The sequence below is a fragment of the Micromesistius poutassou genome, assembly GCF_964030765.1.
Source record: "Micromesistius poutassou genome assembly, chromosome: 3".
In the NCBI taxonomy this organism is placed as follows: domain Eukaryota; kingdom Metazoa; phylum Chordata; class Actinopteri; order Gadiformes; family Gadidae; genus Micromesistius; species Micromesistius poutassou.
In genome coordinates, this window is record NC_140273.1 from 16,588,434 (window position 1) to 16,613,627 (window position 25,194).

General features: G+C 46.4%; 2 protein-coding genes across 5 annotated transcripts; both read left to right on the plus strand.

Annotated features, from left to right (window-relative positions):
* Nucleotides 1-256: 256 nt before the first annotated feature.
* Nucleotides 257-11,771, plus strand: gaa2 (alpha glucosidase 2). Of its 2 annotated transcripts, none has more exons than XM_084465761.1 (21): nucleotides 257-335; nucleotides 847-969; nucleotides 1,097-1,690; nucleotides 2,036-2,181; nucleotides 2,291-2,456; nucleotides 2,922-3,018; nucleotides 3,737-3,856; nucleotides 4,074-4,192; nucleotides 4,327-4,458; nucleotides 4,545-4,655; nucleotides 4,951-5,064; nucleotides 5,217-5,301; nucleotides 5,415-5,532; nucleotides 5,676-5,809; nucleotides 6,078-6,229; nucleotides 6,944-7,092; nucleotides 7,522-7,663; nucleotides 8,067-8,165; nucleotides 8,935-9,099; nucleotides 10,065-10,211; nucleotides 10,609-11,771. In XM_084465761.1, the coding sequence occupies exons 2-21, from the start codon at nucleotides 877-879 to the stop codon at nucleotides 10,672-10,674; spliced, it is 2,949 nt and encodes a 982-aa protein (XP_084321887.1). In that variant the 5' UTR covers nucleotides 257-335; nucleotides 847-876; the 3' UTR covers nucleotides 10,675-11,771. The 2 variants fall into 2 exon arrangements, with proteins under 2 accessions (XP_084321887.1, XP_084321888.1); XM_084465762.1 differs by having other exon boundaries at nucleotides 10,612-11,771.
* Nucleotides 11,772-13,798: 2,027 nt separating this feature from the next.
* On the plus strand, nucleotides 13,799-24,907 carry micall2b (mical-like 2b). Of its 3 annotated transcripts, none has more exons than XM_084465765.1 (16): nucleotides 13,799-14,210; nucleotides 15,762-15,810; nucleotides 16,156-16,297; nucleotides 16,439-16,626; nucleotides 16,954-17,087; nucleotides 17,282-18,475; nucleotides 19,075-19,289; nucleotides 19,834-19,894; nucleotides 20,770-20,852; nucleotides 20,960-21,024; nucleotides 21,250-21,373; nucleotides 21,499-21,601; nucleotides 21,908-21,981; nucleotides 22,126-22,240; nucleotides 22,723-22,769; nucleotides 23,704-24,907. In XM_084465765.1, the coding sequence occupies exons 1-16, from the start codon at nucleotides 14,068-14,070 to the stop codon at nucleotides 23,781-23,783; spliced, it is 2,817 nt and encodes a 938-aa protein (XP_084321891.1). In that variant the 5' UTR covers nucleotides 13,799-14,067; the 3' UTR covers nucleotides 23,784-24,907. The 3 variants fall into 3 exon arrangements, with proteins under 3 accessions (XP_084321891.1, XP_084321890.1, XP_084321889.1); XM_084465764.1 differs by having other exon boundaries at nucleotides 13,800-14,210; nucleotides 16,951-17,087; nucleotides 21,253-21,373; XM_084465763.1 differs by having other exon boundaries at nucleotides 13,801-14,210; nucleotides 16,951-17,087.
* The last annotated feature ends 287 nt before the right edge of the window (nucleotides 24,908-25,194 follow it).

Consider the following 25,194-nt stretch of genomic DNA (forward strand, 5'->3'; position numbering starts at 1 on the left):
AACAATAAAAGATGCAATAGCAGGTTTTTAACCTATAGGGGGGCATTTGAGTCCATATTTACATTACGTTTTAAAAACTTTTTTTTTAAATTTAATTTAAGATTTGGACCAGGTTAAATCTATACGACTATGTGACCCACTATTTCAGGTCAAACAACAAAATTACGTTATTTTATTTTAGTTTGGTTGAATGAGGAACTTGAGCATCTTGGTCAAGTTCGTCATTCAAAAATACGAGTGTTCTTGAACGCGCCGGAAAAGTAAACACACGACGGCGTGTGAAACCGACAGCGCAATGGCCAGCTATTAAACTCAAGTTTCCAGGTTAAAATACGGTAAAAACTGACAGTATGTTGACCTGCATGTTGAATATGTAAAACAACTGCGATCACACTGTTAGGTAATCTTGACAACCGTGTTGATAGCGTTAGCTAACAACAACACAGCTATTGCTACTGTCATTGACGCTAACCTCAAGACAGTTGTTTTTAATCCATCAGGATCCAAAATTAACCTGCCACCAGCTAAAGGCAGATATATTTGACAACTCGGCATGTAAAACAAATGTTTATATAATAGAGACATTGCTTGGGCAGTAGATTTTTACAACACATTTTTACAACGTAACAACATTGTCAAAGTACACTTTCGAGCATTAGAGAGAGGTATTCTTAGCAATTCGTTCAAAGCTAACACCCGGTTACTATCTGAACTGATGCATGTTAGCCAATACCTCTTCATTCAAGGATAGAGGATCTCCGTTATCGGGTCTTTGTGTGAAACTCGCACTGTGTTCATATTTTATGTTCCTCTTTTTTATGGAACGCCAAATGGATCAACAATTAGACTGAAGCAAATCAGTTGAAGCTTTTGACAATGGTCTCATACAAGCGCCTGGACCCTGAAAATGTGCGGTTTTCTAATGCAGCTTTGTTGGGGGAATCTACTCTCACTCAGGAAAACGAAGCGGTGAGTTAACAACAATATCATTTTACTATTGGTAGGATCAATTAGAAACCTAGGCTACTTCTCGTTTGCCTAGGATTGATTGTAACTTACTTGACATGTTTGTGTGTTGTTTTGATCGTGTCTAAAGGTAAGGGACCCTGAAGAGTGTGAGCGTCCCCTGATCCCACCGAGGCCGTCATGCTCGGCTACGACCGGCCTCCTTGTGCTGGGCTCTTTGCTGCTTGTGCTCTGTGCTGGCTGGCTCCTGGCCACGATGTTCTGGCTACACAATGTCCCCAGCGATCAACCGCACAGGCCTCCGACACCCAGCTCTGCTAATAGGACAGACGCACGAGGATCAAAGGAGCAGATTCCCTCAGTGACTGTCCCGAATCCTCAGGCATGTGCAGCAATCGCTGAGTCCTGGAGGTTCGACTGTTATCCTGAGAGTCATGCGGTCGTGACCAGAGAGATGTGTGAGGCCAGGGGCTGCTGCTTCATTCCGGTGTCTTCCTCCTTCTCCTCCTCCTCGTCTTCCTCTTCATCCCCGTCAGGCAGAAATGGCATCCCTTGGTGTTTCTACCCCGAGGGGTTTGGTTCGTATTCACTGGTTTCCGTAAACGACACAGCTCTCGGAGAAGAAGGCAGGTTGGTGAGGGACACCAAGACCTACTACCCAGGAGACATCCTGACCCTTCACCTGGAGATACGACATGAAACAAACACAAGGTTGCGGGTTCGGGTGCGTGGAGCTGCAAACTATAACATGACGATATTTGTTCTTTCTTTTTTGCTCCTTGGGGGGTACAGGATGGGATAGGCCAGGGGTTAGGGTGTTTGCTTCCCAGCTGAAAGGTTCTGGGTTCAAACTTCAATGCCCACAGCCCACCTATAGGCATCCCAAATAAAGTCCCCATACCACAGCCTGCTCCCCATAGACATGTAACTCTGTAAAGTAACACTGCATGTGTCACTTTGGGCAAAGGGTCATGAAATAGGAGTAATCTAGTTAATATCTCTTAATATTTGGCTCCTGATTGTTCAGTAACAGAATGTATTGTTTCACATGTGCTTCTTTCATATCTAGATAACTGACCCCTCAAACTCAAGATTTGAGGTGCCCATTACGGTGCCAAATGCCACTACGAAGGCAGTTAGTCCAGCCTACTCTGTGGAGCTGTCCAAAGAGCCGTTTGGTCTCATTGTGAAGCGGCTCTCTACAGGAACAGTACTGTGAGTACGATCGTCGCTGGAGTATCTGGAGAAAGTGTGGATAGTGTATTATAATATTTATTTCTAATATATATTTAGATAATAAATCCACGTTTCCATTTTCTTTCAGTCTTAACACCACAGTGGCGCCACTCTTCTACGCGGATCAGTTCATCCAGTTCTCCAGCGCCCTGCCCAGCAGCTTCATCTACGGCCTAGGGGAGCACCGCTCCACCTTCCTTCACGACATCCATTGGACCACCCTGACCATGTGGGCCAGAGACGTGCCTCCCGTGGTAATGACCGAGCACGCACGTACGCATGTCATGTCCTGCCAAATAAAACGACAAACAATCTCCAATCTACAATTGAATTGCTTTCCGAGATGTAGATAATCATCTGGGGATATCAAGGTGTGCATTTTCATTATAAATATGTGTAGTTACCTTGCTGCCATTGTGGAGCAATCCAAGCAGGGCGATTCTTCTTTTCGCTTCAAATGTATTTTTATTTTATTGAGATCTATACATGAATACATTGCACTCAGAGTATGGATGGATCATTTGAATAACTTCAATCATGAAATAATAATCTGATGGATAACCTTGCGTCTTGTTTGTCAGTAACAGTGACTGACCAGACAATAAGGGAATATCAATTCAGAATTTTCCCTCAGTGTTTCCAACTTTTCACCCCATGGTGGCTTTGGCATTGACCATACATGTTCTTGTCATTGTCTTGTCTTCTTGACTCCCGTAAAGGAAATGACAAATCTGTACGGGGCGCATCCCTTCTACCTGGCCATGGAGGAGGGCGGAGATGCTCATGGTTTCTTCCTTCTGAACAGCAACGCCATGGGTGATCATGCTTTTTATAAAGACTCATGACAAATGACTCGCGCACACTGTGAAAAAAATCAAAAAATATGAATCACATGATAAAAGCAGAAGTTTAAAAGTTTAAAGTTGACTTTGAACTGCTTTTTTTTTGTTGGAATAACTGCTTTTTTTCACAGAAGTTATTCTGAGACTCTAGAGGAGGGGTCAAGCATCAGGGGGTAGAGCAGGACGGAGTTCAATCCCCGGCTCCTCCTGAGTGTCGTGGTGTCCCTGAGAAAGACACCTAGCCCTAACTGCTCCCGACGAGGCAATATTGTAAAGCGCTTTGAGTGGCCACTGGTTAGAAAAGAACTATTCAAAATGCAGTCCAGTTGCCATAGACTTAGATCTTATCCAAAGTAACTTACATCCGACGGCATAGTCAACCATGCAAGGCGACAGCCAGCTCCTCGGGAGCAGTTAAGGTCAGGTGTCTTGCTCAGGGACACCTCAACACTCCGCTAGGTGGAGCCAGGGATTGGACTAGCAACCTTCCGGTTACAAGTCACGCCGCAGTTCAGTTCCCATTTGCCTCTCTGTTTCAGTTCGCTATTGAAGTCATTCAAATGAATAGTGTTTCACAGTAACCCAGCTTGTAAAGTTTCTGTTAGCTGTTAGTTACCACTGTGTTTATGTAACATGAAATCACACACTTGCCATAAAAAAGATCTAACTTTTTCTTGCCAATGCTTTGTCAGATGTGGCCCTCCAGCCTGCACCCGCTCTCACGTGGCGCACCATCGGTGGAATCCTTGATTTCTACGTTTTCCTAGGACCTGATCCTAGTTCAGTAGTTACACAGTACCTGGAGGTCATAGGTAGGTTTGTTTACGAACTGCAGCGCATAAGCAATGCTGTGGGTATTTTGGTAGTTTAATTCAGTAAATGGGGGCTTCATAGCATAACCTCAACATAAGTCGATTGTTTAAAACATTTCTTGAGGACGTGACACAGGTCCTGACACTAAACGAAATCTCCTTCTCTTCCCTTATCCTCAACACCTCTTCCTTTCCCCACACTCATCTCCTTTCTCAGGCAGCCCAGCGATGCCCGTCTACTGGGCTTTAGGCTACCATCTCTGTCGCTGGGGTTACGACTCCAGCAACGCCACCTGGGATGTGGTCAAGAGCATGAGAAACTATGGCATACCTCAGGTATGAACGAATAGCGAGGACAGCATTGGTGCATTTGTTTATTTGGTGTGTCTTGATCTCCTTATCACCCATCAAACAAGTCAAATCAGTCAATCCGTGAGTCATTCCTATCCTGTTTGTGTTTGGGCTGGCAGGACGTCCAGTGGAATGACATTGACTACATGCGGCAATTCTTGGACTTCACCTATGACCCTTTGAGGTTTTCCACGTTGCCGGAACTTGTCAAAGATCTGCACTTTCACGGCCAGCGCTATGTCATGATTCTGGTACAATAGCCCCCATCTCTGCCTCTTTGCCCCTACCTTTTCCTCCTATTTCACAATGATAACTTATGTGTGTTTTTTTCTTCCAGGACCCGGGCATTAGCAGTACCGAGCCTGCAGGCTCCTACTTGCCCTATGATGATGGGGTGAAAAGAGGGGTTTTTATCAATGACTCTGATGGGAACACACTCATTGGCAAGGTGGGACTCTCTCCTCTTGAGATATCTCTCATCCCTACATTCAGCCGATGCTTGTCTATCGTTTGATAGGGAGGGCAAGGATATTTGTACATTTTTACTGGGATGTTGTTTAATTACCCGTCTGACATTATATCCATTTTGGGGACATTTGCCCTCAGGCACGCTCTCTAGTAGTCACAGACGGTGGCCACGTTGCAGCTCCTAGGGGCCAACTGCAGGTCTTAATACCTCCCTCGAGGGCAGCGGCACTGCAACGTTGGTCACGGGGGGTCGCTTTGCTCTGTTGCTCGGTCAGGTTTGGCCCGGTTTGACGGCGTATCCCGACTTCTCCGCTGACGTGACCCACGAGTGGTGGTACGACAACCTCAAGAGGTTCCACGAGAAGGTTCCCTTCGACGGCCTGTGGATCGTGAGTAACTGGGCACGGGAGATTAGAGTTGGCTGACGGCCTGATGGCCACCAAGCAGCAGCTGTAAGAGAGCATGTGGCGGTCATGGGGCCTTCCCTTAACAAACGTAGGTGTTTTTTTTTTTATATACCGATCCTCACATCCTCTGCTAGGACATGAACGAGCCGTCCAACTTCGTGGATGGCTCGACCAACGGCTGCCCTTCCAGCAGTCTTGAAGATCCTCCGTACACACCGGGTGAGCAGAAGCAAACGCATGGCATGGCCGTCCTGCAAGTTCATACGCCCTAAACGCCTGCCGTAACGCAACACGTTGGTGTAACGACGTCCTTTTCTTTTGGTCCGTCTCAGGCATCCTTGGGGGCTTGCTGAGAGCCAAGACTCTGTGCGCGACGGCGCAGCAGCAGATCTCTGTGCACTACAACGTGCACAGCCTCTACGGACTCATGGAGGCCAAGGCCTCTGCAAGGTCCACACTCAGACAAACACACATCAAAATGAATTCATAGTTTTTTGCAAATCTTGTTTGTGTGTGTGTGTGGGAACAAACCGTCCATTGTGTTATCTCACCCACACTTACTTTCCTCCATTTCCTTCCTTGCCGCTCCCCAGTGCTCTGCAGCGTATTGTGGGCAAGAGGCCCTTTGTGATCTCGCGCTCCTCGTTCCCCAGCCAGGGACTGTACTCCGGCCACTGGCTGGGAGACAACCGGAGCCAGTGGAAAGACCTCTACGCCTCGATAGCAGGTCCGGATCTCTCTTGTGTTTTGGTCATTTAAATGTATCCCACGAATTCCCCTTTACCTCGTTCTAGGGCTTGTACATCACGATGCATCACGATGCATCACGATGCATCACGGGATGTGTTGTTGTCGCTACCCCGCCACATCCAGTGCTCGCAAAACGGCGACGTGTCGTTGTGATGCGATGTCACCCACGTACAAGCCCTAGACTCATGTTATTTCTCACTGTTCTCTCGACCTGCTTTGTTTTTCTTTGCTTTCTCTTCATCCAGGTATCCTGACCTTTAACCTTCTGGGAATCCCCCTGGTGGGAGCAGACATCTGCGGCTTTGGCGAGGAGCCGCAGGAGGAGATGTGCGTCCGCTGGACCCAGCTCGGGGCGTTTTACCCCTTCACACGCAACCACAACGGCATAGACATGAAGGCAAGTGGGCCGACAAAGCAGAGCCGGAAATCCACACCGTGAGGTGTGACGGCAAATCTTTTCAATCTTGCAAACGTCTTAGATGGGGGACGAGGGCTGAGTCATGGCAACAACTTGCAATAAACAGCTGTGTGTGTTTGTGTGTGTGTGTTGTCGTGGCAATTTCCTTTAACAGATATTGCGTCTAGGACAGATGAGATTTCTCAATGCAAAACAGCACACAATACTTGGCAGACAATTATCCTAGGTTTAATGCATGCATACATTAGACTCCTCTCTAGCAGAGTGAGTCCAGAATACAGTTTGACAGGGTTATTTATACCGTTTCAGATCCTTCCCACATTGCAGATGTCAATAATCAAATGAAGTAATGTTTACCCAAGACACAGAGTTGCCTGTGTTCTTGTCAAGGAGAAGAGTGCCTAAGAGGATGTCTTTTGTGAGCGGTTTACCCAAGTACGAAGGTTATATTATTGATTGACTCTGAGGAGGAAGGTGGGACAGCTGACCAGGGCACATGGGTTAACATTTTGATGACATCGCTCCTTGGTGAGGTGGCTGAACCAAGCACAAAGATCAATAAATAGTCGACTCTGGGGAAAGGCAGGATGGCAAGACAATACGTGAATATAGAAAACAAGGCCTAAGTTATAAAATGAACAACATGTAGATTTTTGTGATTTTTTTGTGTGTGTGTGCATGCGCCCCCCACAGCCCCAGGACCCGACGGCCTTTAGTCCCCTTGCCAGGACGGCCATGAAGCAGGCTCTGCTGCTGAGATACTCCCTCTTCCCTATCCTCTACACACTCTTCCACCACGCACACGTACGGGGACACACGGTCGCGCGGCCGCTCATGTTTGAGTGAGTACTGCTCACACTCATTAGTGCACGCTCAAAACACGAGTGGGCTATGAGGCGCACCGTCGCACGGCCACTTATGTTTGAGTGAAAACTGCTTCCGCTGCTTGCAACACTATTATCATTTATCTTTCTTTTTAAAGGGGACATATTGTACCACCAGGTGTGATTAGCCGTTACAAGCCGTTTTGAAAATGTCAAGTGGCCGTGTCTACCTAGAGGTGTGCTGGATGGATCAGTCTACCAGCCTAACCCAGTGGGCCGTAGCAAACGTTGCTCATCTATCCGTCGTAAATCTAGGTCGGCACGGCCACTTGTGGTGTCAGAAGAGGCTCATTTTCACGGCTTGTAACGGCTCATCACACCCACACCGGGTGGTATGATATCGATTGTCGATTTTAAGTGAAATGTTGTCCACACTTTTGCTCTCAGGTTCCCCGGGGACGTGAAAACGTACGGCATCGACAGGCAGTTCCTGTGGGGGAAGGGTTTGCTGGTCACACCGGTAGTGGATCCCGGTGTGGACTACGTGGTGGGCTACTTCCCGGCAGGCCTGTGGTATGACTACTACACGGTGAGACTCCCTCACTCTCACCGTCACTCACTAACAGTGACGGACTGGGAGCAAAAAACGGCCCGGGCAAACCGGCCGCGGGTGTAATTGTTGACGGTGGGGGGGGGGGTTGGTTGTGGTCGCAAGGTTGGTCACGCGCGGACACAATTGTTGACGGGCGGGGGGAGGAATAGATAATGCAGGGCCGCGCGATCCCAACATGCCCCGCTCCGTGATTGGCCGGCCCAAACGGCCCACGAGAAGCCAAGCGGCCCTTCTGGCATCTGCCCAAATGCCAGACCGTCCAGTCCGTCACTGCTCACTAATGAAGGGAATCCCGTTCTTTGTGATGTCCTCGCTCGTACGCGCCTGCTCGCGATGAGCTCTCACACGCCTCCTGCTCCGTCCGCCTCTCTTCTCCCAGGGCAACTCTGTGCTCAGCAAGGGGGAGGAGCTACGACTCCAAGCGCCACTGGACAAGATCAACCTGCACCTGAGGGAGGGGGTCATCATACCGACACAGGTGAGTGATCAGGCTGCATCCTGTGTTGTTCTAGTGCTATGATCGGGTCCATGTCAGTTGCTACAGAATAGCATGATGGATTGGACTGATGAGTCTACTTCCTCTCGCAAAGGACTCGCCAAGCGAGTGTGGTGCAGTATGAGTACAGCGAAATTTGAATGACCGAAATCGCTTCAGAATCATGCACAGCATCATGACTAGCGCAACGCGGAAGCAAAACTGCATGTTTATCACCTTATCCTGTATTGATCACGGTGATCGATGCGAGTAATTAAGGTCACAATGTTAAAAGACACACCAAATGGCTTACCCAGCCAAATGATGAGAAAATATAGATCTCTGACCAAACCTCTCGTCAAAACTACCACCACGTGGCAGCAACATGGTGCTTAATGTGTGCAGCATTGTCATCCCACCACACATAACAGGGAAAAACAGGACAACCGTTTTACATGGTCTACAAGTACCCAACATGTCAGTTCATTAGGGGACGGCTCTCAGCAGAGACCTCACGATAGGTTATACAAATGTATTGCAGTCCTGTAAATATATTGAGTTTGAATGTGGGTTTTGGAAAAACAAGTAATGTATATTCTTTTATTGTTGGATTTAAAACTCAGCAGATTGTATTTAAATAACCAGGCGCACAATCAAAAAGAAGAAAGATCTTTTGAACAGAACTACGTCGGCATGGTCTTGCATGGCAGGGACCTGGGCACTCACTGGAGTGTGTGTGTGTGTGTGTGTGTGTGTGCGTGTGCGTGTGCAGAGGCCCAACACCACGCTGTGGGTGAGCAGTGGTCAGCCTCTCCACCTGGTGTCCGCCCTGTCTGAAGACGGCTCCGCCGGCGGCGATCTCTTCTGGGACGACGGGGAGAGCATGGACACCTACGAGACCAACCAGTACGCTTACATCGTCTTCAACGTCACCCAGGTACTCGCCGCGCTGCTCTCCGCCCTCCGTGTTTCGTACTCATCCCCAGTCCAGGGGGCTGGACCGTCTAGGGGCTACAGTGGGGTTCGATTTCCACTATGGAAGTCGAACCCCACGAGTCGGCCTTCATCAATCCGTAATGCATGCAGTGCAGTCTACATGTAGGCATCCCGGACTACAATGTCCTAACCTCTACCTGCTCAATAATGACATGTGTCTAAAAAATAGGTTGTACATTGTATTGTAGTACAATGTACATTGTTGTAAGTGGATAAAGTGCATGTTAAATTATTATTAATTATTACACGGCTCTTCTCAATGCTGTGGAACGCTCCGTTCACTTGCATGGGCCTTCCCGACTTCCGGTGGTGAATTATTTTTCAATAATGACCGTTGCTAAGCATATAATGACCGCTGTCAAGGAAAGTGGATTTTTTTCACGTCTTTCGTATCACTCCGCAAGTAGTCCGGTAACTTATCAACTTATTTCAACTTATTTCTCTGCTGATCAACACTACCAATGGTAATTGTAGAAAGACACAGCGTGTGAAGTTATTTTTTCGTTTTGGCAAGTAACCGTGTAATAAGCGTGTAATGTACCGTGTAATGTACTGTTAAGTAAGGGATAATGTATAGAACGTCGCCGGTCATTATCGGGAGATAAGCCCCGACAGGTCGAACAGGACACCAACGTGAAGCGGAGGTGTCTTGCTTCGCCCTGAAGGGGCTTATTTCCCGATAATGACCGGAGTTCTATACATTATCCCTTACTTAACAGTGAGTTGTACGTTAAAAATGGAAAAAAGTAGTAAATGATTCATGTAAATATGAAGCATTGCTGACCACCAATCTTTTTTTTTTTTATGAAGTCTCTGTACTGTGCCTCGGCGTCCAAAGGTCGGAGCAATACATTGACGATAAGGCTTGATACCAGGGCGTGACTCTTTTTTTGTTTGTTCTTCCAGAACGTGATGACATCCCAGGTGCTCCGCAACCACCTGGAGGCCACCTACATCACGGTGGAGTCTGCCTCCTTCTACGGGGTGAAGGCAGAGCCCAGCAGGGTGCTGGTCAACTCCCAGGACGCAGCTTTCACCTACAGAGCCAACCAGGTGAGGCCGAGTCGGTAACAAGGGGAGGGGCCCCTGCATTGTGTATGTGGCTAGGATGTGTAGCGCTGCCCAGCTTAAAGGGATTTGAATTCCACACCAGTGTCCACACAGCCTCCCTGTCCACATCTTTGAGCAAGATGCCAAACCCTAATTGCTCCTTTAATGGCGTGTCTATCTATTCAATGTTGTCATTCCAATGTTGCTTGGATAAAACCTTCTTCGGAATTACATGATAATACTCTGGAGCATGTGTGTGGTTGTGCTTCTCAGGTTGAATAAGTGTGATTGTTACGTGGCCGTACTTTAGGAGGATCTGAAACTGTTCACACAGACTTCATTGATTCTACTGCAGCTGGGAAGTGATTGTGGTTCTCTTGTGTTTTTGCTTTCTTCTCAGCAGGTGTTAACGGTATCTGACCTCGGCCTGAACCTCAGTCAGAACTTCACCATCAGCTGGATGTAACCTCACTGTTGTTCGCATTTTACGTCTGCAGAGAAAATGTGTTTAATGTATATTTGCACAATACATTTGAGTCATTTGCGGTGTTACAGAGCTTAAACCAAATGGGTAAATTGCTGTGAAACCATTTCAACACTGCAGTCTTTGTCTATAACTTGGGGCTACATCTTTAAATTAAAATCAAATTAAAGAGACCTAAATTGAGTTGAGTTCAAACTAAATATCCGTCCGATAAATTATAAGATTAGTGTGATTCGATTTGTTTGTTTGAATGAGCTATGTGTCATATTCACCGGCCCCCGCCTTACCATGGGACCAGAGCAGAGAGCGTATTAATAGTTTCACACTGTGGCTCTTAGAATGACGAAGGGATTGCATCATTTTCTTGATGAGCCTGTTTTGCACTGATTTTAAATTGCAGTATGTAGATGCCTTTATGATATTGTTGAGATCACTTAACCTTTTCTTAGTTGTCTGCCGATGGTACCCAATGAAAAGAGGGAGTTCTTTGTGGCTTGTCATGGAGAACGGTGAGTCACGGAAAGTTTAGGTATCATCAACACATGACACACAATGAGGCTAGGACATGTTTTTCTTTCATGCTCTGTTAGTCTGCAATGGAATAGTTTTAATTAATTTTTAATCACTGTTCTTTAAAGTGACACCCAAGATGAGGAATCTTTTAAGATGAAGTGGTGTATAGGCTTTCTGACGTCCGGCTGATTTTGAAGAGCTGCCTTGCAATTTGATTGACACTCACAAAGAGATGGCGTTTGTTTAAGTGCTGGAAGAGCTGGAAGACCGCTGCCAAGTTCTGACCTAGCTTTAGCAAAGTGGCTTTGTATGTACTAGTTTAACAAAGGATCTAAATGTGAAACTAGAAATACAATATGCTTCATACAATTCATTACATTCAGAATGCCATGCCAGAATGTCATTTGTTCAAATGGCTGATTTCAAACTTCTGCTAGTATTGCTGTCGCTGTGTTATAATGTGCTGTATCGTTTGTGATGTTTAAATTATAAATGTGCTTTTAAGTGAATTCAAACCCATGATGTTCAGCTTAATTGTAAAGAAGAGTTTATTTTAATAAAGACTTAATTACTCTGACTGAACGTTCTCCTGGTACTGTCATATCTCTTACCTCAACACTTACTGCAATACATGCATTCAAACTACATGCAGATTTCCTCAATATTGATATGTATTGGAATGTATATCTTTCCACAAAGTGATTTACAGGTCAGGCTGGAACAATGAAAGCATACAACCAACATTTGAGAAACTACAATAACTACATCAATGACCATGTTCCTAAAACCATGGCTGAATTGATAAGAGTAGCTGTATCAGGTTTAGGGTTTGTATACATTACTGGTAATGCATATCAGTCAAGTGAAGTCGGAAGGTAAGGTAAAACATGTTTTAACACAAGTGCTATAGCAAAGAAGCACACAAATCAGTTCATCCCCGAGGAGATTGGTCTGCAGATGGGAAGGGATCTCGCTGATTATAGATTCATATACTACAGGAAACTCATTCCACCTCTGAGGTACCACACGTGACAATAGTCTGGAGGGAACGCCAGTTGTTGGATTCCAGAGGGCGGTAATAGACTTCATTGCTAGGCACCCAAAGGTTGATCAGTAATGTGTGTCCCCTTTAGTGGACAAACATCGCTGGATCAAATTGTAGATTGTCTTACCAGAAAGAAGGCTCAATGTAGCAAGGAAAAAACTGACAATAATAAATATAGTTACTGAACATCAAAAAAATACTTGTACTTATGTCTGCTTAACTCTTCTGCTTACCTGCCCTGCCCCCATCAGTGGGGGGTGGCAGAGGGTTTGGTTCTGCATGATACCACTACTGATAAGCCAGGATTTGGCTGAGCCTGGCAGTTACAAATTGTGTCTCAACATGTTAAGTTGTGTTCCTCAAATGGTCTGCTAGCACAAATGGATTTTGCAATCGCCCTTGTCTTTGTAGAACCTTTCCAAAGTGAAAGTGAACAAAAAAAAACGTTGTTGGACCTGGTATCCTGAGAGGGCTGGCCTGGAGCCAGAGCTTCTCCCACTACTGATAATCTGAGCTCACAATGGACATGTTTTTATTGGCTTGGACCTAATGTTCACAGGCTAACTGTTTCCAGATGCAGGCCTCAGGAGGACGTATGTATCATTTAACGGCCGACTTCGCTGGACACCATAAAGGACAGCAGCAGGGTTCTGTCAGATGCATTCTGCCCTGCTGACTGGAGCATTTCCTGTCTGGATTTAGAAAGGATTAAGTGTGTGTGTGTGTGTGTGTGTGTGTGTATGAGAGAGAGAGAGAGAGAGAGAGAGAGAGAGAGATTCTGTTGAAAAAAAAGCATTCCTCTCTGCCTAAAAATTCAACGGAAACACATTGCTTAGAATGTTGAACGTTCTTCTCAAGAAGTAATGACTCAAGTAAGCATTCAAGTATCCCAAGTGGTGCAAAGGTTTACAGAACACGATACCTTTCAATTGAACCCCTGATAAGGCATTGTGGAAGTAACTAGGCTTATGGACGTAGAATTGTTTCTATTTCAATGCAGGCATAAGCGCTGCACTTTACATTTAGTGTTATGATTTAAAGGCCTTGAGTCATTTCCTTACGTATATGGTAAGAGCCATATTTGGGTTAGCTCCAAGCACTTGGAATCATCTCTTCAATTCTCTTGACAGGACAGAGCAGGTTATGCTGGCGGCTACCTTTGGGACAACAGCCACACCTTAACTACCTGATCCAGTTTCCCTTAACACATGCACACACATGGCCTCTCTCTCTCTCTCTCTCTCTCTCTCTCTCTCTCTCTCTCTCTCTCTCTCTCTCTCTCTCTCTCTCTCTCTCTCTCTCTCTCTCTCTCTCTCTCTCTCTCTCTCACACACACACACACACACACACACACACACACACACACACACAAAAAAAACATTTGCATTCAATTTCTGTAAAAAAAAAAGTGTCATACACACACACACACACACACACACACACACACACACACACACACACACACACACACACACACACACACACACACACACACACACACAAACACAGACAGACTACAGAGAAATGAATAAACAAACTAAGAGTCAACAAAATCCATATGGAAATATCGGTCGGTACTTCCCAAACTCCTCCCATATGCTACAACGTCATCGGGGACCTTTTCAGGTGACGTCTCCATGTTCATTTCTCACACCAATCTTTCTAGTTTCCGGACGCAGTTGACTTATTAGGGACGCTATCTAGGACGCCGGGAACGCTTTCAGTTCTGTCCGCGGGAACCTCCCCCATACTGTCCATGGTGAGGACATGGCTGCATGGTTCTCACTGAGTTCACACGAGTATAGTTTAAGTTCGAGATGTCGGCTGTTAAAGGACTCCAGCAGTGGTGCAAAATCCAATGTAACGGATACCGGGATGTGTCCATCACTAACATGACCACGTCGTTCAGGGACGGACTGGCGTTCTGCGCCATGATACACAAACACAGACCAGAGCTCATGTGAGTACCAAACGACGAGCCGCCGATTCAAACTTTTTCAAAGTCAACCGAGTAAAACCCACCACTGTGTTTGGTTCCTTCACTTTCCCACAAAACGGCGTTGTTGTAAACGTCATAGCCAATACTTATATTCATATAAATAGGCTATATGATGTATATATAACTTTTGTGTGAAGCCTCACTTGAGCCATCGCCAGGGTCGGGACAGAAGAACGCTATCAGCCACCAGCAGCTCGTCGTAGAGCCTATCATTTATTTATTTGATTTATTTAACTACCACTGCTACTAAAAACTATTGTTTTTGACAGACAAATAACATACAAAGTGAAGTGTCATTGTGTCAAAGTGAAGTGTCATTGTGGCCGAAAGTTGCTTCTAAGTTTCGTGTTGTACGAACTCTAAATGGTGTAACTTAGTCTAAAACAAAACGCAAAATAACGACTATAACTTTAGCATTACTGGAGCTCGGTATTACGGAAGACAATATAACATTCTTTCCTTTTTAAGCTTTTTTATAGCCTATCCTGCGGGTTTGTTTATTTTCCTTATCTTTTCAATGATAACACTCCCGACTTTTCACCTTCCAGGCGTTCATCCACTTGTTTTTTATCAGTGTCTCGTTGGTTTCAGTATCATAATGACTGCGTTCTCTCTGGTACTTCTAAAGGGTTTCTTTAGTTTCTACATGTTTATGGTCTGTTGGGTTTGCTGATGAGGGCACTTGAAATGTCAACAGTGGTGTGATTCACCAAGAGAATCTCTCACCTGACATGTGAGTTTCTCATTTACTTTTGACATTTTGGGCATACATTTGTAAGGGATTCGTTTATTGAACATTCATTACTTTTGTTTGACATGTTATGAAGTCAGTCGCCTTCATATCTAGCCAGCTTACAATATTTTGCTCGCTTACACGACTGTAGGGGCTGTGAATATCTCTTTTGATTGATTGGCATATAATACACACAATTAATAACTATATTACAACATATCTATTGATTTAAGCTACCATTACCAAATTGTTCTCTTTCTTTTGTGTCTCCCCATCTAGTGTTGACATGGAAGTAAACAACAGAAATGAGAATACAGATATTAGTTGAGGAGTCAATGGTTGGATGATCTAACTCATCAGGATGAGACGGACACAGATGCATCCTGTTTTTATCATATTGTTAGATCTTATTTCATGTTTTATAATGCCATTATTTTTTTTGCAATTAATTATTTTTTTAAATGAAGTCCTAAAATGATAACATTTTGTTTCTAGGCTGTTGTTGTCCTTTGCGATAAGCCTAAGGACACATTTTATGTTTTGTGTTGCCTTTCATTTTTTTATCATATTGGTTAACTGTGTTAAACTTGAAAAAAAAACATATTTCAAATATGAAATCATTGTTGTCTCAACTAAATTACATCGAGAAATTTGCAAAAACACATTGAAGTGAAAACGGCTCGGGGAAGAGTGTGTGGTCCAATCACTTATACATATCACATATCAGGGTTACAATTTTTTTTGTTGTTAAACTCTTATTTTCTGTGTTTATCTCGCAGAAATTTTGATTCCCTGAAGAAGGATGATGTCTATGAAAACAATAAACTGGTAAGGTCTAATTAGTCATTCCAATACTAATCTATCACTCAGTCTAATAGTACTACTAATAGGCTGCTCCTGCTACTACCATTACTAGGTTACTACGATTTTCTTTTTATTTATATGAAATGATTATGGATAGAAACAATTACCTATAGGTAGGTACCACCTACCTTCAATGTGAACCAAGTTCACATGAAACCACTGATAGGTAATGATAGGTTTACTGTTAACCCAATTAGCCCACTGCTTGATGGACCAGTCGAGCAGGGGGAAGCTGTTGTACACACAGGCAATAGAGCCACAACGTGGTCAATAATTACTGTCATTTAACACCATTCACTTCCCCTCCAGGCATTCAGAGTTGCAGAGGAGGAGTTGGGAATCCCAGCCTTGCTGGATGCAGAAGACATGGTGGCTCTCAAGATTCCTGACCGCCTCAGCATTCTCACCTACGTCTCCCAGTACTACAACTACTTTCATGGGCGATCCCCGAGTGAGTCTCCCTCTCTCTTAACCCCATTATCTTTTCTATACTGTATGTGTCTATGGGTACAAATGTATTGCACACATATAGACCTGGTGGGGGGTCTGTGAGTGGAAAGTAATGCCTGCATTCACGTTTGTGTGCGTGCAGTTGGCGGTTTGGCTGGTGTCAAGCGACCAGCAGAGGTCTCTGGGAACGAACCCTCGGGGAAGAAGAACCTGCCCGTGGTCGCTAAGTCGTTCCCCGCTTCCAAACCCGGGGTGGAGAACCAGCCGCCTGCTCCCTCCTCCGTCAGCGCCCGGGGCTCCTCGCCGGCGAGGCCCTCCCCAGCAGCCCAGGTAAATCCCTCGTATGCAGAAGACCATACACCTCCAATTTGAAGGCGCTTCCATGGATCAAAATGTGTTTGTCGATAGTTTCTCCACACCCTCGATTTTTACACTGTCATACGTCACTGTTTGAATATCGTATCAATAGTTTGATTATTTAAATACAGTTGGCTGTTTAATACACACCTGCACAAGGCTTTAAATATGCTATGTATTGCAATAACAACTTTTTAATAGCATTCAAACTCTATTTGAGCAATGTTCATACCGGCCCTGTTTTGATGACTGGATCCGTCCTCTCTCCGTCTTTGTTTCTCTTTTCTGCCTGGTCAGAAGGAGGCGGCACATGAGAAGCCAGCGCTCCGTCAAACAGGGACCCTGAGTAATAAGTGTGTGTCCTGCAACAAGCTGGTTCACCTGGTACAGCGACATCTGGTGGATGGGAAGCTCTATCATAGGAGCTGTGCAAAGTAAGGACCCTTCCCTACAATTCAGTTGGTTGACCAAAAAAATCTATGGTTGTGTTTATCACCAAGCAAAGGGAACTGCTTTGAAATGTACATTTCAAAGCAATTCCCTTTACACCACAATTATTTTGCACGTTCCCTGTTCTTTGTTGTATTTAACGATGGATCTATCAACTAAGAGTTCAATCTTCTTACAGGTCTACTTTAAAAGAAAACGCCCCTCTCCGTGACTTGCTACAGCAAGGCTCGTCATCCAAACAGAAATCTCGTTGTGAGGCCCTTGAAGCCAGTGAACCCACATCAGCTCCGTTCAGCTCTGATTCCTCCTGGTTAACTACAAAGAAACAACCATCCAGCTCTCCGGGTCTGCTCTCCTCCCAGTTAAACAATAAGAAGCAACAATCCAGCTTTCCAAGTCTAGCCCCCTCCATGTCCCCCAGTAAGGTGCAACCATCCAACTCTCTAAGTCCTGCCCCCTCCTGGACAGCCAATAAGACACAACCATCCAGCTCTCCAAGTCCTGCCCCCTCCTGGACATCCAATAAGACACAACGGTCCAGCTCTCCAAGTCCTGCCCCCTCCTGGACAGCCAATAAGACACAACCATCCAGCTCTCCAAGTCCTGCCCCCTCCTGGACATCCAATAAGACACAACGGTCCAGCTCTCCAAGTCCTGCCCCCTCCTGGACACCCAATAAGACACAACGGTCCAGCTCTCCAAGTCCTGCCCCCTCCTGGACACCCAATAAGACACAACGGTCCAGCTCTCCAAGTCCTGCCCCCTCCTGGGTAACCAAAAAGCCAGTCAGTACAGCCCCACCCTCTACTTCTGGGCCAGCACTTATCACCACAACCACTGCTGGAGCCAACAAGCCCAGTGCTCGACAACTTGGTAACACCACCACCTATCACACTTCTATCAGTAAAACGATCAACCCCACCCCAACCATCAGCACCACCCCCACCCCCACCACCCCGACCACCAACACTTCCATCAACGCCACCCCTATCAGGATCATCGTCAACACCATCCCCATGGACACGACCCCCACCCCCAGCAGGCCTACTGCAGCTCCCCGGTCCTCCTTGGCTGCACAGAGAACCCAGCAGGCCAAGGAGAGGTTCTTGCAGATGGAACCTGAAGGGGCGATTACGGCAGGGAATGACATTAAGGCAGCCACCAAGGAGTCCCCTGGGAACAGATGGTTGACGCTCAACAGTCACGGAAGTGATGCGCGGGCAGACCAGGCCGTGGGTGGAGCCGCTAAGGGTTTGGGCGTCAGTGGAGGGAACCCTGATGGCAGTAAGAACCAAGCAGCAGCACTTATCTCCAGGAAGCTGGCAAAGGAAAGCGACAATAAGGACACCAAGCCAACCTGGAGCACCGAGCGGTGAGTGATGGACACGCACACTCTAACTAAAGAGCTAGATATCAAACTGGCATATATCTTGGGTATATGGTGTTTTGATTGACATTTAAATAGATATGACTGGCGACAATGATAAATAATTTAATATTTTTGATAATTGGTCTCATCCTTTTAAGATATTGACTTCTAAAACGTGTGTGTGTGTACACACACACACGCAGGTACACACTGGTACAGGTAATAAAGGGAAAAATGTAGTCTACATTTAGTCTAACATGAAACCTTAGCATCTCCATATTATTCTAACTAGAACTACCCCTTTCACAGAGGCACCGTAGGACAGACACAGGTGTCTCTCATCACACTAAAAATGGGTCTGCTACTTGTATGTACCAGGGCACTGCTAGTAAACTAAACCAAATATTTACATTGACCTTTGACACGCATAAATGAACCCCCTGGCTACCGACCGCATGGTTTGAGGCTACACCTATGTTGATCGTCCCTAGTTTAGTCCTCTACCTAAACTCTACCTAGCACATTAGAGTAGCCCAGCCATAATTTGTGTTTGAGCTGCCCTCTTCTGGTGATGGAAGGTAATGCTCCACATCTCCCATCAGGGTCTCTGAGGTAAAGACACCCAAGAAGGATGCCGGGCCCAGCAGAGGGAGGGTGAAGCTGAAGGTGAACAGCTCTATCCTGGCTGACCTGCAGACTCCAATCGTGGACCACTCACCGGACAGAACCAGCTCTGCCAGCAGCAGGCCATGGCAGCTTGACCCCGCCCCACAGAGGGGGCCCGCGGAGCCCGCGGCCCCCTCCCCCGGCAATCAAGGTAGCGTCTGACGACAACCGACACTTTGACATCGTTATGGGGTTGTCCTCTTTGGCCCTCGCTGCTTCAGTAATCTCTGGCACCAAAAGGCAAAGTGACAGATTGTCTTGACACTTGAACCATGTTGTATCCTGTCCTCTTTTTCTGTTGTAAACCACACTGGGACGTCTTGTGTGAAAAGGGCTATGAATACACTTTACTTTTTACTTTTCTTTTATTCATCTTTGACGTCTTATCCCTCCTTCTGTCTTCTCGGGCTGCACCGTTTCTTGTTTCTACTGATGCGGACGTCGGGAACCCAAGCAGCGGGTTGCTATCACAGTGACATTCTGTCATTCTGTTAATGTGCATGACAATAAATGCCTCTATAATGTATAACAATTCTACATATTTATTATCTTCTCTATCTCATATTTATATCTCTTATCTTATGACATTATGATTATACAACAAATTCTACAATATTCAATAACTACAATGTCCCGACTATGTTCAGAGACTGTGTGACCATAATGCTGATGAGCCCCTCCCTTCCCTCCCCCAGCAGGACCAGAGAGCAGCGAAGGTCCCGCCCAGTGGAGGTCTAAACTCAAACAATTCACCAAGTAAGCCAGCCCGGCCTCATTTGTCTCTCTAGCAGCGTAGGGGAGGAAGGGGGGGAGGGCGTGCTCAACAGTGTGAGCTGACAGCATAATCATCCATCACATGGACGTGTGTGTGTGTGTGTGTCCCCGTCCTTTTTTTTTTGTAATGATTATTTTCCACCGTCCACTCGCGGCCCCAGCCCCCCTCGCCAGACATGAGTCCACCCAGCAGGGCCCGCAGCCCGCTGCTCCCCCACATGTCCCCGCCACGATCTGTTGTCCGGGTTCAAGCCCTCCCCTACGGCCGCCTTGTTAAGCCCCTCGGCCGCGGTGCACCATGGGTAAAGCGCTCCGCGGCGCGGCATATGGTCACTGCTTTCTCCTCCACCAACGTGACCCCTTCTCTCGCTCTGGCTTTTTTTTTTTTTTTCTGCATGGAAAAAAAGTGTCATTGAGATACGATAAGGAGGAGGAAGTGTGGGGGGGGGGGGGGGGAGAGCCCGAGGCATTAAGGCCGAGTTCATGAGGCCAGTGCGATTTTCATACGCAAGATTAGATTTTTTTTTTGGGGGGTTGCGGTTTTATCTGTGTCTAAAACCGGCAGCAGTGTGAACTCTTCACTCTCCTGAAGTGTCCAATAAAAACAATGAGGACGTTGTGTCCCTGGATGAGGCTCTGATGTTCTTACTTATTGTGTCATACCGGTTAGACGGGGACAATACCCAGCAGCTGGTTTGCATCAAAACATTTCTTTGCAGAGTGAAGGGAGTGTGCAGCAGATTTAAATTCTTTATGTGTTACTGTTTCCTTTTCTATTTATAATCGTTCACCACCGCATTTTGTATTTTTTCTCACCCCCGCCCCATTTCTCTCTGTCCTTCCTCCGATCCTAACAGGCCATCCACTGAAGGGAAGTCTCCCGCCTCAGAGTCGTGCGTGGGCCCGTCTTCCCAGCCCGCTCCTAAACCAGCCACTATCGGTGAGCCCCGAGTCCTGCCAGTCTTTGTTCCACGTGCACCATCACCAACGCCTCCTACGACACCGTTCCCTTGCCCCTCCTCACTTTGTGTTTTGCTTTGACACCAGGGTTTAAGAATGGAATCAGAGCTCCGAGTGACAACGGTACCCGGCCAGAACCACAGCCCTCAAGGGTGAGATAAGTCTTCCATGACGCATTGGTATAGAAGCAGGTACTCAATGAACGATTGTTTCAAAAGGACGGGAAATCAATACATAAAAAATGAATATGCGTGTGTTTGCTCAAGGCCGAGGGGCGCGATCCGTCAGCGACTTCGTGTTTGCACTGGAGGTTCATGAAACGCGAGAAAAAACCCCATCAATGATTTAATTAGCTGTGACTGTGTGTGTGTGATCAGAAGAAGCCCGACCACATCCCCAAGGAGAAGATCTTGGAGGAGCTGCAGGCGATCGAAGACGGCCTCAACGCGCTGGAGAAACGCGGAGTGGAGCTGGAGAAGAGACTGCGCCGCAGCGAGGAGGGTAAGGTCAACCTCACACACACACACACACACACACTCACACTCACCCCCACTTATACCCCTCAGTCCCCATAAAGATTGGCAGTACCCGGGGCTGTGAGTAACCGGGCTGTGGTTCCGTTTCAGAGGGAGAAGAGGACGCTGCCATGGATGAAGTGATGGTCAACTGGTTCAACCTCATCAGGGAGAAGCAGGTGGCCATGCGCCGAGAGTCAGAGCTGGTCTATATGTGAGTCCTGAAAAACATTTAAAAAAAAAACACAGCTCAACTAGTGTCGGCAAAATGCGGCGCTCAGGGCCGCGTGCTCTGGATGAGGAAACTAAGACGTGTTTGTGGCGACTGTGGTCGCACGGGACCTGAGCTCCACATAACAGGTTTAAAGACTGAAGACCTATTACACAGCATTCTGTGGGAGAAGGAATTTACTTATCTCCCACAGGCATTTCCCCAAGATAATGTTGATTTTTTGTTGTTGTTGTGTGTGTGTGTGTGTGTGTGTGTGTGTGTCTATTTGTGTGCGTGTGTTTTGTGTAGAGCAAAAACGCAGGACCTGGAGGAACAGCAGCCTAGTGTCGAACAGGAGCTCCGAAGTCTTATGGAGAAACCAGGTCACAACCTGTCTGTCTGTCTGTCTGTCTGTCTGTCTGTCTGTCTGTCTGTCTGTCTGTCTGTGTGGTCAAACAATACGACTACCCCGCGCGTAGCACTGAGAGATTAAGCTAACCCGGGCCCCGTTGTTTGTCCATGTGCAGAGAGTGCAAAGACTTATCGGGATCGGCAGAGGGAGAAGGAGCTCATGGACAAACTGGTGGAGATCGTCAACGACCGGAACGCCATCGTGGACGGACTGGATGAGGACCGACTCAGGTGGGGGGGGGGGGGGGGCAGGGGGCAGGGCACGGATAAAGCAGTCGGGTGTTCAGTCATCTAGCAGCCGCCTTAAATCCAAAGCGATGTAAGGCTCAGTTATGGCTCCACGTCAACGTCAACGCAATGTCGGGTTTCAGTTAGCCGACCATTCACAGCCCTTGCTACTGCGTCACCTTGACGGAAGGTTGCAATTTTTGGGAGGCCCACGTCCGGCCCTTGAGGTGGACGCGAGGACATGACGGGTCCGTAAAGCCCCTTGCGTTGCGTCGACGTGGAACCATAACCAAGCCTTTACAGTGAATCCAGGTTCATGCCGCTTAAGGCCCCTACCCTCTAGGGGACAAACCTACCGATAATGAGCCTCTATCGGAGGCTGGAGTCGGCGCGGATTTGCCGGGAATCTGTGATTCCACAGTCCTACGTTACGTCGAGTTGGGGTGTCACCTTGTCGTCTTTTTTTTGTCACCCTAAACCCTCAGGGAGGTGGAAGAGGACGTGCAGCTCGAGCAGATGATGATAAACTTGGGTGAGTCTCTTCAGCTCCACCAACACGTGTTACGATTTTTGATGACGTATTTTGTCATTTACAAACATATTTAACGCTTTGGAAGGCCTCGTAACGGCCCTGTATATACAAACTGTATATTCACTGCCTAATGATTCATAGCCATGAGCAAACGACAACCGATCAGAGTGGGGCGATGTGCGTTCGTTCACGGGGCCCTGCTATTGGTTGGGTAAAATCTAGCTGACAAGCAGATGTACAGCAAATTTCAGAATATTCCGGCATTGTCCGACCTAAAAAGGAGGGTCTCTAATTGAAGGGAGATGGAATTCTGTGTGTGTGTGTGTGTGTGTGTGTGTGTGTGTGTGTGTGTGTGTGTGTGTGTGTGTGTGTGTGTGTGTGTGTGTGTGTGTGTGTGTGTGTGTGTGTGTGTGTGTGTGTGTGTGTGTGTGTGTGTGTGGTCGGTGGGCGCCACAGCGTTTCCATCTCGTTTTAATATAGCGGCTGCTAATGGGAAAAGCATCAAACAAAAAAAACGTCCCTGCACCTCACTCCCTCCCTGTGTGTGTGTGTTAGTGGCGCTCCTATTAGCCGAATGGGATAATGTGTCTGGCTAATTTGACCCCTCTGATAGAACAGAGCCAGAGTCGCCTTCATTTGCAATTCATGACTCGCAATGCGGAGCTGAAAATTGAGGTGATTTATTGAACTTCAGCGAAAGGGTTGTTAATGTTGCGCCGCCGTTGAACTGTGGCAACAGGCTAAAGCACTAAAGCCGCTGTGGTGTTTAATGTATTCATGAAGTTTAAACAAAGTTTCCCATGTCGTTGCCCCACTTGGAATCTGTGTCGTTGTATAATACGTCTAATCTCACATGGCGCTCATTTGGGTTTTTATTCTCCTTGGTGGTAACTTTGTCCCTTCTCTCCCCCCCCCCCCCCGCCCCCTCTCTTAGACCTTAAGAAAGACAAGAACAAGAAGAAGTCGCCCATTTCCAAGCTGTTCAGCCGGGGAAACAGCACCAAGAAGAGCTAGTGAAGCTGTGGTGAGCTTTGTGTTGGGACACACTGCACCTCCGCACCTGGCCATCTTCTGCTAGTGTTTTATATTTGTATTTTTGTCGCTCTGGCTCTGCTCAATTGACTGTCGGTAACGCGTGAGTGTGTGCGCGCGTGTATGCGTTCGGTGTGTGTGTGTGTGTGTGTGTGTGTGTGCGTGTGCGTGCGTGTGTGTGTGTGTGTGTGTACGCACACTGCAGAGGGCTTCCTGACTCAGTTACTGCCGCGTGATTAGCTGAAATCCCTGCCAATCCATTTAACACTACACTCGCCTACCCATCCAGTTGCCATTGCTTGTTACAACGTCTGTATTACGAATGGTAGAAAACGCCACATCACGGCAAGTGGGCGAAAGACGTTTTGACTCTACGTCGACTCTGTGCCAACTCTGCCACTTGGCCCCAGCCCCGACCGGTATTCACTCTGGTTCACTTTGAGCGTTAAACATTGTCTTACTAAACAGCATTTTGTCGATCTCTCTTCATTAACTTGGGGAGCGCTTGATAATATAACATGCCATAATTGGGGGCATTATAACAGGACCATTTTACACGTTGTCCACGTTAAATGTGTATGTGTTTTGTTTTGTTGATATTGATAAAAGGGCTCTGCAACCAGTGGCCTTATGATGTTTGTTTCGAATGCAGTCTGTTTTTGTTAAAAAATAATAATAATTGTCCATTGTCTTTACTGAATATTCGGATCCATGTGTTTTTAAGGTGACGTTTTCGAGTTTTCTTTTTCAAAGACTGAGAACTAATGTTGAACATATTTTAGAAACCAACTTCACTATGAAATCGTGAATAGGTACAGTTTAAACTGACTGGATCATTGTGGGAGGACGTGACGTTTATTGCATGGGGAGGTAAAAACAAACAAACAAGGGAATATTTTTGGTAAAAGGTCATTATTCCTTATTAATAGTACTTGCACAGCTAAGAATACCAGATTCATGATCATGCTTTACGCCCTCAGAAGTAAAGCCCATGGAACACACTTGGGAAATGTGTTTCTCTGTCATGTGATCAAAGTCATACACTAAAGGTGGTTCGAAATGGGCTCTTTTGCTTAACCATTAAAGTGATGTGATTCTATAATCGGTCTCTGCGTTGGTTTCACTTTTTGTACTAGTATTTCTGTATTGTTTATTTTAATATATAAATTAATATATAATACAATTTCCACCGATAATCTTTATGACTTCCGCACACATGTGGCTTGTATTGTATACAACTCAAGTCAAATGTAGCACATTCTCTCAGCGAGTCAACATGATTTAATATACGTTTTCAAGAGTAAGTGAATATTTAAACTACGTTGGATGAATCACCAGTGCTATGAAACTAATATCTAGTGTTTACTCACATTGGAGTATTTAGTATATAGAC

Bases quoted from the DNA above. Each gene is read 5' to 3' on its own strand.
- gaa2 (XM_084465761.1), top strand. From the start codon at position 877: ATGGTCTCATACAAGCGCCTGGACCCTGAAAATGTGCGGTTTTCTAAT. The intron at 4,193-4,326 runs GTATGAACGAAT...TTGGGCTGGCAG, and splicing joins GAAACTATGGCATACCTCAG to GACGTCCAGTGGAATGACAT. The intron at 5,065-5,216 runs GTGAGTAACTGG...ATCCTCTGCTAG, and splicing joins CCTTCGACGGCCTGTGGATC to GACATGAACGAGCCGTCCAA.
- micall2b (XM_084465763.1), top strand. From the start codon at position 14,068: ATGTCGGCTGTTAAAGGACTCCAGCAGTGGTGCAAAATCCAATGTAAC. The intron at 20,853-20,959 runs GTGAGCCCCGAG...CTTTGACACCAG, and splicing joins TCCTAAACCAGCCACTATCG to GGTTTAAGAATGGAATCAGA. The intron at 21,602-21,907 runs GTGAGTCCTGAA...TGTTTTGTGTAG, and splicing joins GAGTCAGAGCTGGTCTATAT to AGCAAAAACGCAGGACCTGG.